Below are 14,242 nucleotides of genomic sequence, written 5' to 3'. Positions count from 1 at the left end.
CTGCCTCTTCAAGTTAACTTCATTGTGGATGGGTTATGTTTTGTATTCATTAATGACAGTACACAAATATGAATAGAAAGGAAGTTGCTTTTTGTCCTCCCATAAAACAGCAATACTTCTGTCATACAGTGTACAAAGTAGATAATAAGCTGATATGGACCCTATACTATAAATTTAGTCAACTGCAGCATTGATAGAGCCTGTTATATGGCACATACAAGTCTCTCAATACACTTAAACACCAAAAATGACAAACACAAAAATGGCTCTAGTTTTACGATGAGTTACTGAAAGAGCGTAGGAAAAGTCAAGATAAGTTGCCTCACTCTGAAATAAAATTCTTCCAGGAGACTGGGCAAGCAAATCTATCCATGTCTGCAATGGGTTAATTTGTCTGTCATACCTTAGTACATAGCTTATCCGGTGTTCTTGGAAGGCCAACACTTATATAGAAAAAAAACAATCACCCCATCCAATAGAACTTGGTATTATGAGAAACATGTTCTCTATACCATTTCCACTGTAAGTGAAGAATAAAGAAGTTAGAGAGTTGGAAAGAATCATAAATTCCAGGACCTCTACCCTCCATCTCCTTCCACCAGCATGAGGAAATGTCAGAAAATTTGAATGCAATTTTAGCAGATGACATATGCAAGGACAATCAAATTAGCCTGTATTTGCTTTTGAATGCAACATGATAATAGATGCTAGCATTGAGGCTAATTAAGCCAGTTAGATTTGTAATGGATAATCATTAGACCGAGGGGAATGGGTTGAAATTCAAATCAGTTCCATCACTGCCAGCCAATGGACAATGCCCCTTCCCCCCTCAGCCAGCAGGAACAATTTTGTAGCTGACTATAGTGGGAATTAATATTAGACTCATCAAAATCACAACGAAAGCTACCAGAAAAATATTATTTTCACCTGAAATTAGTCATTAACCCATTGCGTACGGGTGTCATGACATACATGACGTAAGAGCTTTGGCCTGATGACGGGCGTCATGACGTACATGACGTTCGTGGATTTTGGAATACTATGCTATTTTATTGTGCTATGAAAAAGGAATGAGTGATGATGGCTACTGCAGTCATAATTACTATAATTACCGTAATATCGTACTAGCTTAACATCCAAAACCTAGATGGCACCACTTTTTCCTAGCACCAGCAGGAGAGAGAGCCTTGAATGGCATCCATCCACGGTCTCTAGCAAGCACTGTCTCTATAGAGCGATGGCACACACTAAGTTGATGAACCCTTGCTCTAAAGTACCGCCGATGAAGGATGTACAGGCAGAACGAGAAGAGGAAGGTGACTCAATCCATACCCAGTGTCTAAAATGTGCTCCTGTGCCAATATGGATGCCTTTCACTGTGGCACTCACTGTCACAAGCACAGGTTTCATTCCTCTTCCCTACCTCTTCTTGTTATCTTTATTGTAGGGGGTTATATGTTTCGTATTCGTTCATGACAGCACAATGATACGAAAAAATAAAGTTGCCTTTTGTCCTCCCATAAAACAGCAATACTTCTATCACATTAAGTATAAGGAAAATAATGAGCTAATATGGATAATATACTACAATTTTAGTCAACTGCAGCACTGATAGAGCCTGTCATATGGCACATATAAGTCTCTAAACTCAATAAAACACACAAAAAAATAAAACACAAAAACCGCTATAGTTTTACAATGAGTGACTGAAAGAGAGTGGGATGATTCAAATTATATTGCTTCAAGCGGTCTCTCTCTAAAATAAAACCTATCCTGGAGGCTGGGCAAGCAAATTTATCTCCGTCTGCAATGGGTTAAAAATAATCTGTGCAAGGTAAACCCACAATACAAATCAGTTGATCAAGCAATGCAGTGGCCTCTGCACGTTGTACTCTGACAATGGTTAACAAATCACTAAACAAATTCTGGCAAGAAAGAGGAGCTAGACTTCCATGGTTAGTTATCACATAAGGAATCAGTCCAGTCTCAATTTTGGCAAAATATACATAGAAGAGATTTCTTTGCCTTTGCCAGTGTGTGAAGCAAGGACGTCATTGCCTCACTTGATGCATTTCTATTCTGGGTAATTCCCCCTAATAGTACTTTCTTAAGGAATGCTTCATGTACTCAATATATGGTTGAATAGATAGGTAAAAAATATATATAAACTATTTGATAGATCATTTGAAGCTTAAAAGGAACTCATATTTTTCTCGCCTGTTAATATTACGTATACCTTGGGTGAATTAATAGTTTTTGAGGTATGACAACCTCAACAATGAATTTGGAAGTCCTGATAGGAGTATAAGAATTGAAGAATATCAGGGAAGTTAGAGGAAAAATGGGTTGATAATTGATTTAAAAAATGCATGAAAGTAGAACAAAAACCCTGAGCCAAACTTTCAGTTATGAGGGAGAGATCTCAGAACCATACCTAACATAACCTAACCTAAAATAGCATAGCCTAGACTAACCAGAGGGCTACATGTTCTGGACCCCCATTTGATTCTGACTACACAATGGTTAACCCATTGGTCGTGGATGGCATGATTTGCTGTCAAGGCAGGAATCAGGCCTAAATGTGGATGGGCTGGGCCATATATGATATTACTGCCACAAGGCTGTATAAATTTATTTTTGAAAAATGCAAACAAAGTGTTAAGGTACCCTAATAACAAGTATCAGAAGTCCTCAGCTGGGGTCAGTCGGGGTCACTCTCAGACTCAGTGCTTATTGACAAAAACCGTACTTCTTCTTACCCCTCTTAAGGTTCACTCATTACCAAGGCTCATTTGTGTTGATCAGAATATGCACCTTCACACTGCAGGCAGGTCACAGCTGTATGGAACGATTCAATTCCCACTTCATTCTTAAAAAGGCATAAATATCTCTGTAAGGAGGAAGTTCACATGCAGCTCACAGTTAGGGCATCATACAAATGTCAGATTGAAAACCCTTTCTTGGGTGATTGAGTCAAAAAACACATACAATCAGTTTTTAAATGATAATTAGCTGATATCTCTTTGTATCACTGAATACTTAATAGCTGTTTGAAAATATAGTATGTCAACAGTGATAGGTTTATGTGTAGTTGGAAAAGACAGTGCAAGGGAATGAAGGTAAAAAAGAGGACATAAGCAGTAATGACCAATGATAATACTTCCTCTCCCCCCCGACCCTTCCCTTGTGGTGACTGCTGTTTCATTACTATTGATTTGGCCTGATATTCACAGAGAAAAAAAAGTTGTTACTTTTCATAAGGTGGTGTTTTATATCAGATTTACAGAAAATAAGATTAGAGTTTATTGTAACAGTAACCCACATAACTGCTGTTTTAGATTAATATTTACAGGAAACATGTTAGGAACAAGTCATGGCATGAGTGATGCATATATCTTAGTCACTATGAATTGCTGTAGTATAGCAATGTTGGGTTCTTTGTTTTTAGAAAAGGAAAAGTAGTTGACTGTTAGACTGAAACATTTCTACACCATTTAAGAAAAACTTGATTAGATTGTTGTTGCATCCATCAATTCAGGAGTTACCTTGCTATGAGCAGTTTTTTTATTATCATCATCATCATCTTAGCTTATTGGTATGGGATGCTCTTTTGCATATTCTGGTATGTAAGTCACTTTTTTATTCCGAATATCCACTGCAACTTTTAGATGTTTAGATGTTACAAAAGTTTATACATTAAACTTTTATAACTGTATAAGACTCCGTTATCTATCATTTGTATAAGTTTTTAAAAATTCCAAGTATCAGTTTCTCAAAGTCTGGTTCATAGTCATATTTTCTTATTTGTCAGTCATTTGTTTTATTTGATATGTTAATCTGTTTGTTTATTCATTTTTAATAATTATTATAACAATAAAAGTGACAAAGTGTTAACATTACATACAAGACTAAAGTTTACTTTGAACGAAGGACCAACTAGTTGTTCACACGGTCGTCTCAGTCACCCTCCCTCTATCTCTCTTACCCTTTCTCCCTCTCTCCCTCCTCTCTCCCTACCTCTTTATTTCTCTCTTTTCAATGATATTTCCAATTATTTTCTTGGCTTATTTTTCATTTTCCACTTTTATTGAAAAGTAAAGGTGTCTTGTAATTTCATCTTGATAAATCAGTTTGCCAAGCTTCTTTCTTATGAGAAATAGCCTTGAGAAAGGAGTTTACTGGGAAAATCAGTACTTTTGATGATTGATGATACATTCCAATAATCTATATTGTAATTATAAACTAATAATACAATAGTCTTATAGTATATATAGGTTGAATATTGTCTGTTAGTTACACAGCAAATATCAGAGTGGCTTGTGATCGGTTATTTCAAGTGATCTTAATTGTAGGATATCAAGCAGTGTCTGTCAATTAGGAATATATCCATACTCATTGTATGTAAACTTGTCCACAGATGTATGTAAGAATCACAGCTGATCTCTTACTCTTCAAGTAACAAAGACAAACATCCAGGTCTTGCTCTCAAGACAATCATCATTTGCATACACAACATTGTGCTTTGTAACCTTTATATTCATCAAATTCACTTTCATAATCTTTTTGTGCACATTATGTTATGGATACTTAATTTTTTTTACTTCTATAAGTGGAGATATTCTTTTTTTTCAAAATCGATTTGTTTTGATGGTAAATGACAATATTATTGAATCTTTATTTACACTTTCTTAATTTATTGTATTTTTCTTTGGACTCCTTTTCTTTCTCTTTTCCTTCCCCTTCTTTGTCTTACTATACTTTTTCCTCATCATTATCTTTGAAAAGTCTGTCTTCATGTGAATATTTTTTAACTTCATCCAACCATATTCTTTATATTGTTGTCATCTCCATTCTTTGGGAGGGTGGCCCGGATAGCATCATCAAGGGAAGTTTAAGGCATTAGAGGAGGAATTTAGATGATGTTGGCATAGATGAAGGGTCAAGGGAGTGAGATACCAGTGCTGCCCTTTCACTGAATTTCTGAACCAATGGAATGTGCAATTATCCCCCACCCATACACATTTTCTTTAATGCTTAAAACTAAGTTAAAATTAAGCCTGAGCTGTGCCTCTCACTCTATAGCATAAGTCACTGTGGCACTAAGCTGTTTTAATTGATCATCATTTTTGTCATTTATAATAGGAATTTTATTATCAGTGTTATAAATATTATTTTCATTGTTGTTATTATAATTTTTCATAATTATTAATTACTAATGCTGTTTAAGTCATTTTTATTATTGCTAAAGAGAATGTAATCAAAACCTGAGTTTCTTCAAAATTAATTGATATAATGATTTAATGTCCAGATGGTCAAGTAATGAGCTTTTTAATCCTTTACAGATGAAGCTGCAGAAGTCAGAGACACAAAGAAGCGTGGTGGAGGCGAGGAAGCTGATGGCGTGGCCACCCTAGAGACAGGCCGTGGCAGTAGAAGGCGGGGACGTACAGCCACTCCTCCCTCTCCCTCAAAGACGCCAGATTCCCCACCCAGAAAGACGCGTCGTGGAGTGTCGTCACCTAGCACCCCAAAAAGAGCCAGTCCAAGGGGACGTGGCGCTGGCAGAGGCTCACCAGCCACCAAAGAATCTCCTGTAAAAGCTTCACCGCGTGGTCGGGGACAGAGGACACGTAGAGGAAGCACAGACTCTAGCGCGAGCAGCGTGGGAGCCGCAAGTGTTGCATCCTCTTCAACCCCCACTCGCAGACGAGGGAGACGAGGCAGCAATAGTTCAGAGGCCAGTGGTGCTTCTGAAACCCCACAGAAGGCTCCAAGCTCACCGTCAAGCCGACGCAGAAAGAGAGGCAAATCAGACAGTCCTCCAGCAGTCCTTGCCAAAAAAACCAATGGGGCATCTCCTCAGTCATCACCCAAAAAGTCAAGCAAGAGAAGACGGGGCACACAGGAGTCAGAAGCCTCCCCTGCAGCAAATGGTCAGGGCAGCCACAGAACACGCACCCGAGGAGGCACATCAGAGGACCAAGATGGGGGAACAGAGGACCCTGAAGAGCTCTTGCCAAGCAGCATGGGGAATGGCTCACCTGCAAGCACAAATGACTTGTGTGAGGAAGCGAAGGAGAGCAACACACCCTCTGTTGTAAGTGAGGAAGCCGGAGAGGACAGAACGCAAAGCCCCGTGGAAAATAATTCCAGTGAAGAGAGAGAGGCATTAAATGAGCATACAGAGGAAGAGCATTCAAGTCAAAGCAATGAAGTTCCAACAGTAAAGGAGGATGGACAGGCCAGCACAGATCAGGGTCATGAGAATGCTGTCAACAGCACATCGTCAGTAGAGTCTGAAGAAAAGGAAGATTCCAAACAAAATGTATCAAAGATAACTCACACCCAGAGTAAAGATGTTGAGTCAGAGAAGTCTCAGAATGGCAAGGAAGAAGAAGTGTGTCTTAAAAAGAGTGAAGATAATTGTGACAGTTCAGAAGTGGTGCAAAGTGATAATGAAGCTAAAAAATCTGATGCACAGCAAAACCTCAACCAAGGCAAGAGTGAGTCGCTTGAAAATAATGAAGATGATGCCAAATTAAAGCAAGATGACAAGAGCATTAAAGAAGAATCAAGTTGCTCTGACAGTGCAGGCAGCAGCAGCGTCTCAAGAGTGAAGAGAAAAATAAGTGATGAGGAAGGGGACACTCCCTGCTCAGGAACTCCTGAGACTTTACCTACCTCCCACAAGAAACACAAAGTAGACTCAGTTGATTCTAATGTTACCAAGCTCCCCAAGACAGCACACTCACCAGAAAGTGGAAAAACTGAAGTTCCTAGTGTTACTGTACACACGCAAGACCCTAGTACTGCCAAGAAGCCTAAAGCAGTTTGTATACAAGGCAAATGTTCAGGTGATAAATCTCAGGAAGATAGATTAAAGTCCAGCCCAGAAGATTCCTCCAGAGAGCAAGAGGAAGAGACCATGGATGTCCTCACTGTTGCCGACACCTTCCTGGAAGGCCTCAACCTCACTGGTGACCAACAGAAAGAAATTACTTCCTTTATTGCACAGGATATTAAAGGTAAGTGTAAAGCGCAGTCAATTCCTTTGTTGCACTTTGTGTAATTACCATTTTAAAGGCGTAAATGAAACTTTCAAATATTCCAGTTACAACTTGGCATCTACCAGTTTTCAACTAAGCATTTTAGAAAAGTGATATTTATGTAGCATAATTATAGATATTGATCATGCTTTTTGTATTTTATTTTAAAGTATGAGAAATACTTGGCAGTTCTTTCTTTCCTTCTTTTTTTCTTTTAGTCTTAATTTCTTTTCAGATGGTGAATATGATTGAATAGAGAATCCTAGATAAAGAAAAATATTCTGAAACTTGATATTCCAGTGTTAGGAAGACTGACCTGACTATACAACCCATTGTTTAGTCAGCTCAAGTAGTATTTAGTTTAAGTACTGAATTTTTCATTTTCATAATCCCTTAACCCATTCATGCCAGTTGACTTGCTATAAAGTTCAGTGGTTTTTGGGTCAGACGCTGGGGACGAGATATTTGGTCAAGGCCAGCACTCGGGGTGAGCGGGCATACAGCACTCGCTCACGGCTAGTGCGCCCGAGAATCCCGAGGCATTAGGTTTATGCGTTCGAAAACCCCGACATTCTGACCATTTAGAGCCAGAATAGCCCCGGCGTGAATGGGTTAGGGAAAATAACTTTGCTGAAGTATCACTGTTATCCGGGGTGATAGATGATTTACTTCTTTTCCCCCTCCCCCTTTTGTTTGTTAATTTTTATTAAGTCTCGCATTTTCCCATTCTGTGAGCAGATGATATACTGCATTCAAGTATGATATACATTCATTTAAGTGGAAAAATAATCATACCTACCAACTTCCCCAATTGTTTATTATAATCTTGAATCTGGCTTTTTTTCTGTTCGTGCTCACACACATCTTTCACACGTTATTTTGGGGTTAGCACTAGGCACTGGCAGGAAATTACAGGGATCAGAGTCAAGGTCACTGTCTAAGTATTGGAAGCCAACTTCTATCCCATCTTTATTGCAGAGTTGTCGTGTGTGAAGCCCTGTAAGAGGAAGCTATTAGTTATTTCTTAAATGTATAAGTCTCATGTGTACTGGTAGTTAAGACAGTTCCTCAAGATTGATTATGAATGACATTGTTACAGACTCAAGTGTGGTACAAGTGATTGAGACGTTGGTGGAGCAGCTGGTTGGAGGCTCCTGCACAGTCACCTCAATGAATGCACCTCGCTTCAACAAGTTTTTACAACAGCTTCTTGCACATTATTGCAGTGTGCCCTGTAATGTAGATCGTAAACATACCTTATGTGAGGTGAGTGGCTGATTCTAAAAAGGGGAGATTACACCTGGTGCTGAAATAGAGCTTGTGAGTGTGTATGGTTCAGAAATATGAGGTGTCCATTTTTATGATTAGCGCATTGTCAATATATTATTTGTTACACATTGCATTAATGAATAAATTATGTTCTGGGGGTGAAGTCAAGTATATGAATAGATTCATCTTTTTATAAAGAAGTAAAAAAGCTACTTTGATCATCAGAAATGCAAAAAGTTATTTGTAGATATGGTTCAGGCTCATTTTATCTCACCTTCTTGCTGTTCATCTTATGCACTTAACATTCTTAACAATGTTTGTGTTTAACAAGGCTGATACTCTGTCTTTAGAACCATAACCTTGCAAAGGTAAATATATCAATATTTAGAGATCTGATTTTGGTTGACCTTCAATTATCTCCCTACCTGTAAACCAACACATTGCTAATCATAGCTGTTGGGGACATGCACTGTTCTTGCTCTGTGTTGTGTGAAGCTTACCTGCTCTTTTCTGTCAACCACATTCTGTGAGAATTATAACAAAAAATCATTATTTTTAGCATCATCAATGTTATCATCAACATTATTATTGTAATAGGGTTAATAATTAACAATAACAGTAGTATTAGAAAAATTTTAACAGATCAGGTAGACCTACTAATTGACCTCTTGGTGACATAAGTGCTCAAGGAGCTATTTATGTGTTAAAGCCTTAATTGCACTTACAGCATCAACAGGTTAACTTAGATAAGATCAATTATCTTTGATGAAGAATTATATATGAGAACAGAGCATGTGTGTTCTGATATTTGTGTGTTTGTGTTAGGGGGGGGGGGTGGCAAAAAATATGAATAAAACCTGTTTGGAATATCTTTTTCAATATATGTAAATGTGATATTTTCAGCATAATTATAGATATTGATCATGCTTTTTGTATTTTATTTTAAAGTATGAGAAATACTTGGCAGCTCTTTCTTTCCTTCTTTTTTTCTTTTAGTCTTAATTTCTTTTCAGATGGTGAATATGATTGAATAGATAATCCTAGATAAAGAAAAATATTCTGAAACTTGATATTCCAGTGTTAGGAAGACTGACCTGACTATACAACCCATTGTTTAGTCAGCTCAAGTAGTATTTAGTTTAAGTACTGAATTTTTCATTTTCATAATCCCTTAACCCATTCATGCCAGTTGACTTGCTATAAAGTTCAGTGGTTTTTGGGTCAGACGCTGGGGACGAGATATTTGGTCAAGGCCAGCACTCGCTCACGGCTAGTGCGCCCAAGAATCCCGAGGCATTAGGTTTATGCGTTCGAAAACCCCGACATTCTGACCATTTAGAGCCAGAATAACCCCGGCGTGAATGGGTTAGGGAAAATAACTTTGCTGAAGTATCACTGTTATCCAGGGTGATAGATGATTTACTTCTTTTCCCCCTCCCCCTTTTGTTTGTTAATTTTTATTAAGTCTCGCATTTTCCCATTCTGTGAGCAGATGATATACTGCATTCAAGTATGATATACATTCATTTAAGTGGAAAAATAATCTTACCTACCAACTTCCCCAATTGTTTATTATAATCTTGAATCTGGCTTTTTTTCTGTTCGTGCTCACACACATCTTTCACACGTTATTTTGGGGTTAGCACTAGGCACTGGCAGGAAATTACAGGGATCAGAGTCAAGGTCACTGTCTAAGTATTGGAAGCCAACTTCTATCCCATCTTTATTGCAGAGTTGTCGTGTGTGAAGCCCTGTAAGAGGAAGCTATTAGTTATTTCTTAAATGTATAAGTCTCATGTGTACTGGTAGTTAAGATAGTCCCTCAAGATTGATTATGAATGACATTGTTACAGACTCAAGTGTGGTACAAGTGATTGAGACGTTGGTGGAGCAGCTGGTTGGAGGCTCCTGCACAGTCACCTCAATGAATGCACCTCGCTTCAACAAGTTTTTACAACAGCTTCTTGCACATTATTGCAGTGTGCCCTGTAATGTAGATCGTAAACATACCTTATGTGAGGTGAGTGGCTGATTCTAAAAAGGGGAGATTACACCTGGTGCTGAAATAGAGCTTGTGAGTGTGTAGGGTTCAGAAATATGAGGTGTCCATTTTTATGATTAGCGCATTGCAATATATTACAGGGCCTCTGACTGTAATATGTAGTTCAGTAGGGTCATGTTTGAATGAGTCTAATATGGCCAAAATAAAGACTGTCAAAATAACACTGTATATCACATAAATACTGATATTATACTCACTGAGGAGGACAGCACATTAAAGTATTTTTTATTTGAAGAAATGGAGACTGAATCATTTTACAGCACTTTTAAGTTCAAGTCCATTCAATGCATCTCTTGTTCTGTGAAATTATAGTCGCATTCATACCATTTATGACATTTGTTATAGTGAATGTATCTTCATCGTTTCTAACCTTGTGGCTTCAAAAATCCTTTAACAGGCATTATGCAAGTGGCAGAAGGTAAGGATATGGAAACTGCATATTCTTACTTCAAGGAAGCAGCCACAGGCTTTACGTCACGCAAGCAGCGGGCTCGTGCTTTGAAGTACATGTTGCTCTCCAAAGTCATGGTCAACAGGTAAGGAATGCAGAGTTATATTGTCTTAACTTTAGCACCTGCAATGTTCCCATTTTGGTTTTATACAGTGTTCAAAGGACTTATAATCATATTTACAATTCTCAAAAGGTCGGAGGAAGGGGAGAAAGCAGTACGAGGACAGAGTCACATCCAGGACATTGATGAAGGTGTAGAAGCCATGCTGGCCATCACTGCTGCTGCCAACAGGTCTTCCTTGGCTGACTTCAAGTAAGAGCTTGTTTAGTTTTTTTTTTGTATTGATTAATTCACAATTTCAGGGGTATATATTATCTTGTCCATTCAGACTCAGGCATTCAAACCCAGATCTGTGTGCATGTGAATGTATAAACTTTACTCTTGGTGTCAAGTATTATGAAGTATTACATCTTGAATGTTTCAGAATTAGAAGAGATAGAACCACTTGTAAATTGCTTGAAAATGTGTTTTAATTTCTGTCTTTGATTGTGATTTATTTTCCGTAAACAATCATTATAGTTCATGATGAAATTAAGTGTCACCAATGACTTACACTCATGATAAACAGTATTACTTGACAAGCAAACGTTTAGGACATGCTAAAACAACACACAAAAGAACTGTACAATCATAATAGTAAAATGCTAACATCAGTTCATTAACTCATTTTGTATTATTGCAGGAAAACAAGAGAGCAGTATGGAGACCACCTGGAAGGGGACATGGTGGTAGCAAGTGTCCTAGATGACCTTTACACCAAAATGATGGAGAAAAACTTATTAAATATTGTTCTACCATATGAACGCCTCCAGGTAAGTTATTTAGAAAGAGTGATGGTTCATGTGATTATGAAATAACAGTAAAATTCACCTGTATCATAGTTCCAAATTCTCTTAGCCCATTGCAGATGGGTGTTATGACATACCCAATGGCTCCGATAAGGCCCAAAAAACTTTCTTTTTTTTACTTTCTTTCTTTTATTTCTTTCTTTTTCTTTTGTTTCTCCTTCTAAGCCTTTTTTAGCAACTTTATTTCATGCTCTATTGTTTTCCAGATTGTCCACATAGCCGAGAAGATAGGTCTTCCACGAGAAGATGTTGAAAAACGTCTTTCTCAGATGATTCTAGACAAACGCATCAATGCCCAGCTTGATCACCGTGATGACTGCCTCTATGTGTATGGTGCTGAGGAGAAAGATGATGTGTATCAGACTGCAATTGATACTCTATGTCAACTTGATAAAACTGTTTCACACCTCAATAGTAAAGTGAAGAAACTATTGTAATGAAAGTTTTATCTAGGATGGAATGTCTTATGAAGGAAGTATAAGTGTATCATATAAGTGCATCTGGTGAAGAGTAAGTGTCTAGGAGCACTGTAGTACATTCTAGATATCTAGTGTGAGAGATCAGACAAAAAGTTAAGTTTCTTTAAGGATATGATTTAGTTATATTTATAAATGAGAATATTGGACTTTTTTTTTTCCTTTTAATAAATAATGAAGTTCATTACTGTATCTTTTCTTTCTACTAGTAATATTTAAGGAGAATGAAACTGGGTATTTCTTTTTCCTTGTGCAGAAATATGTGATAAGTATGCATCAGTGGCTAGAGTTTAGATGGTCTAGACTGTGACTGGTCAGTTGAGGGCTGGACAGAGACCATGCACAATTAGAGTGACTGTGATGGTTTGTGGAGCAAGTGTATGCTGTATTTTTGTGTGACTACTCTACGGAAGACACTTTTTTATTTTTTATTTTTTTTTATTTGCGACACTTGTTGACAATGGGTATATTAGTGAGACATTGCTCATGGGTGAATGTTGTTTGATAAAAAGGCTGAAGGATATTGCTAACATATGCCAAATTTTATAACATAGCAATGTTAGATTTACCAAGTATTTACAGGTACAGAACACAAATGTTGACATTCAGTTTAGTTTGGAGAAACTATGGGAGTAACCTCGGTGATGGTTTATTTTTTTGCTCAGGTACAAAGCGGATAGTGAGGGTATGTTACTACTGATACCTTGATGCAAGTCAGTGATCAACTGCATTGCTGTTCTATATACCCTGAGGGACAAAAGCAAGTAGTCAGAATATAGGTAGTAAGTAATATCATACATGAAAATGGACCAATTTATTGGCTTAGTGATAGTAAAAATGTATATAATAGGATTTATTCTTCAGTAATCTAAGATGTAACAGTTAACCAACAAGAAACAGTGTTGTTAACCGTTTTTCATATACAAGTTCATATTGCATATGTTGAAAGTCAGATGGCTGTTATTTTTTTTCTCATTGCAATTCTTGTTATTATTCAGTCTCATTCCCTTTACAGTTTACTTTTTTGTTGCATGGCCCTTGTACGAGGGTTTTCTTCAAGTGGACTTCTGTCCAAACCTTTCAGTATATTCAAGTAACACTCAACGTATTTAAAAGGTTGTGTCAGTTTAATTGAGCTAATGTTATTTACTACATGTCAGTTTCTACCAAAAATATGTACATTATTTATCTCATGGATATGAACAAATGCCTGTTTATTATTTCATACTTTATACTTAGCTTCCTCTTGTTCATAGCTTGTGATTCTGTAAAAGGACTTCATTCTTTATACTGACTTAAGGATGGAATGTCTGTTTATGACTTCTCACTTGAAATGGAAAACTACAGTGCATGCATTTTCTTTATCGCAAAATCACACCAGTTACAGATACGTATCATCCAGAGGAACATTTGTTTGAATATGAGAATGGGATGGGGTTACTTTGTATTTTTCAAAAATCATCAGGAATCATGTTTTGATTTTGTGCTCTGTTTAAAGCACAAGGAGTCGCCTTTCATTTGCAGATACTTATCAACTCATGCATTAGATTTCCTCAAGTATGAAGATTTCAGTTAAAAGTATACAGTGCATTTGGTAACTGTGTATAAATGCACTGATATCCATAAATTGGGTTAAGTCAGATTTGAAAAATAAAATGATTTCATTATGCATCAATCCTTTTAATTTTTCATGCCTTCAGGTAAACTATCTCAATCTTTTCAAAGTTGTTTGATCATTACTTGTAATCCTAGCCTTTCTTGTAACATAAAATCGCTCTTATACCATTACCCTCTTGGCTCCCTTACTGTATTCACCCTTTCTAGGAAACCTAGTCTTCTCTTTGGTGTGAATCCTCACTTTAGTGTTGTGGATTATTCAGTCTGAGGTGATGTTGAGCCAGAACACAGCTTCCTTTCTTAAACTATATCAAGTTTCATTTTTTGTAATAAGAGCCATTAAAAAAAAAAAAAAAAAAAAAACACTACCTAAAGATGTATTCTCTGCACTGTATGTATACTCATTAGTAGA

At 37.2% G+C, this 14,242-nt stretch overlaps 1 protein-coding gene across 1 annotated transcript in view; it reads left to right on the top strand.

The window, feature by feature from the left end:
* Nucleotides 1–13,882, top strand: part of LOC122261844 (uncharacterized) — a 15,112-nt gene extending 1,230 nt beyond the window's left edge. The window contains exons 2-8 of the mRNA XM_086541444.1: nt 5,343–7,025; nt 8,146–8,322; nt 10,169–10,335; nt 10,750–10,913; nt 11,022–11,141; nt 11,572–11,701; nt 11,944–13,882. Coding sequence (XP_086397570.1) covers nt 5,343–7,025; nt 8,146–8,322; nt 10,169–10,335; nt 10,750–10,913; nt 11,022–11,141; nt 11,572–11,701; nt 11,944–12,174 — 2,672 coding nt within the window. The 3' untranslated portion in view covers nt 12,175–13,882. The remainder of the gene's footprint in view (nt 1–5,342; nt 7,026–8,145; nt 8,323–10,168; nt 10,336–10,749; nt 10,914–11,021; nt 11,142–11,571; nt 11,702–11,943) is intronic.
* The last annotated feature ends 360 nt before the right edge of the window (nt 13,883–14,242 follow it).

Source organism: Penaeus japonicus, unplaced genomic scaffold (genome assembly GCF_977035675.1).
Source record: "Penaeus japonicus unplaced genomic scaffold, GWHDUDI00000001_assembly GWHDUDI00000011, whole genome shotgun sequence".
Lineage (NCBI taxonomy): Eukaryota > Metazoa > Arthropoda > Malacostraca > Decapoda > Penaeidae > Penaeus > Penaeus japonicus.
The sequence above is the reverse complement of the archived record's forward strand: the minus strand, read 5'-3'. Positions and strand labels throughout refer to the sequence as shown.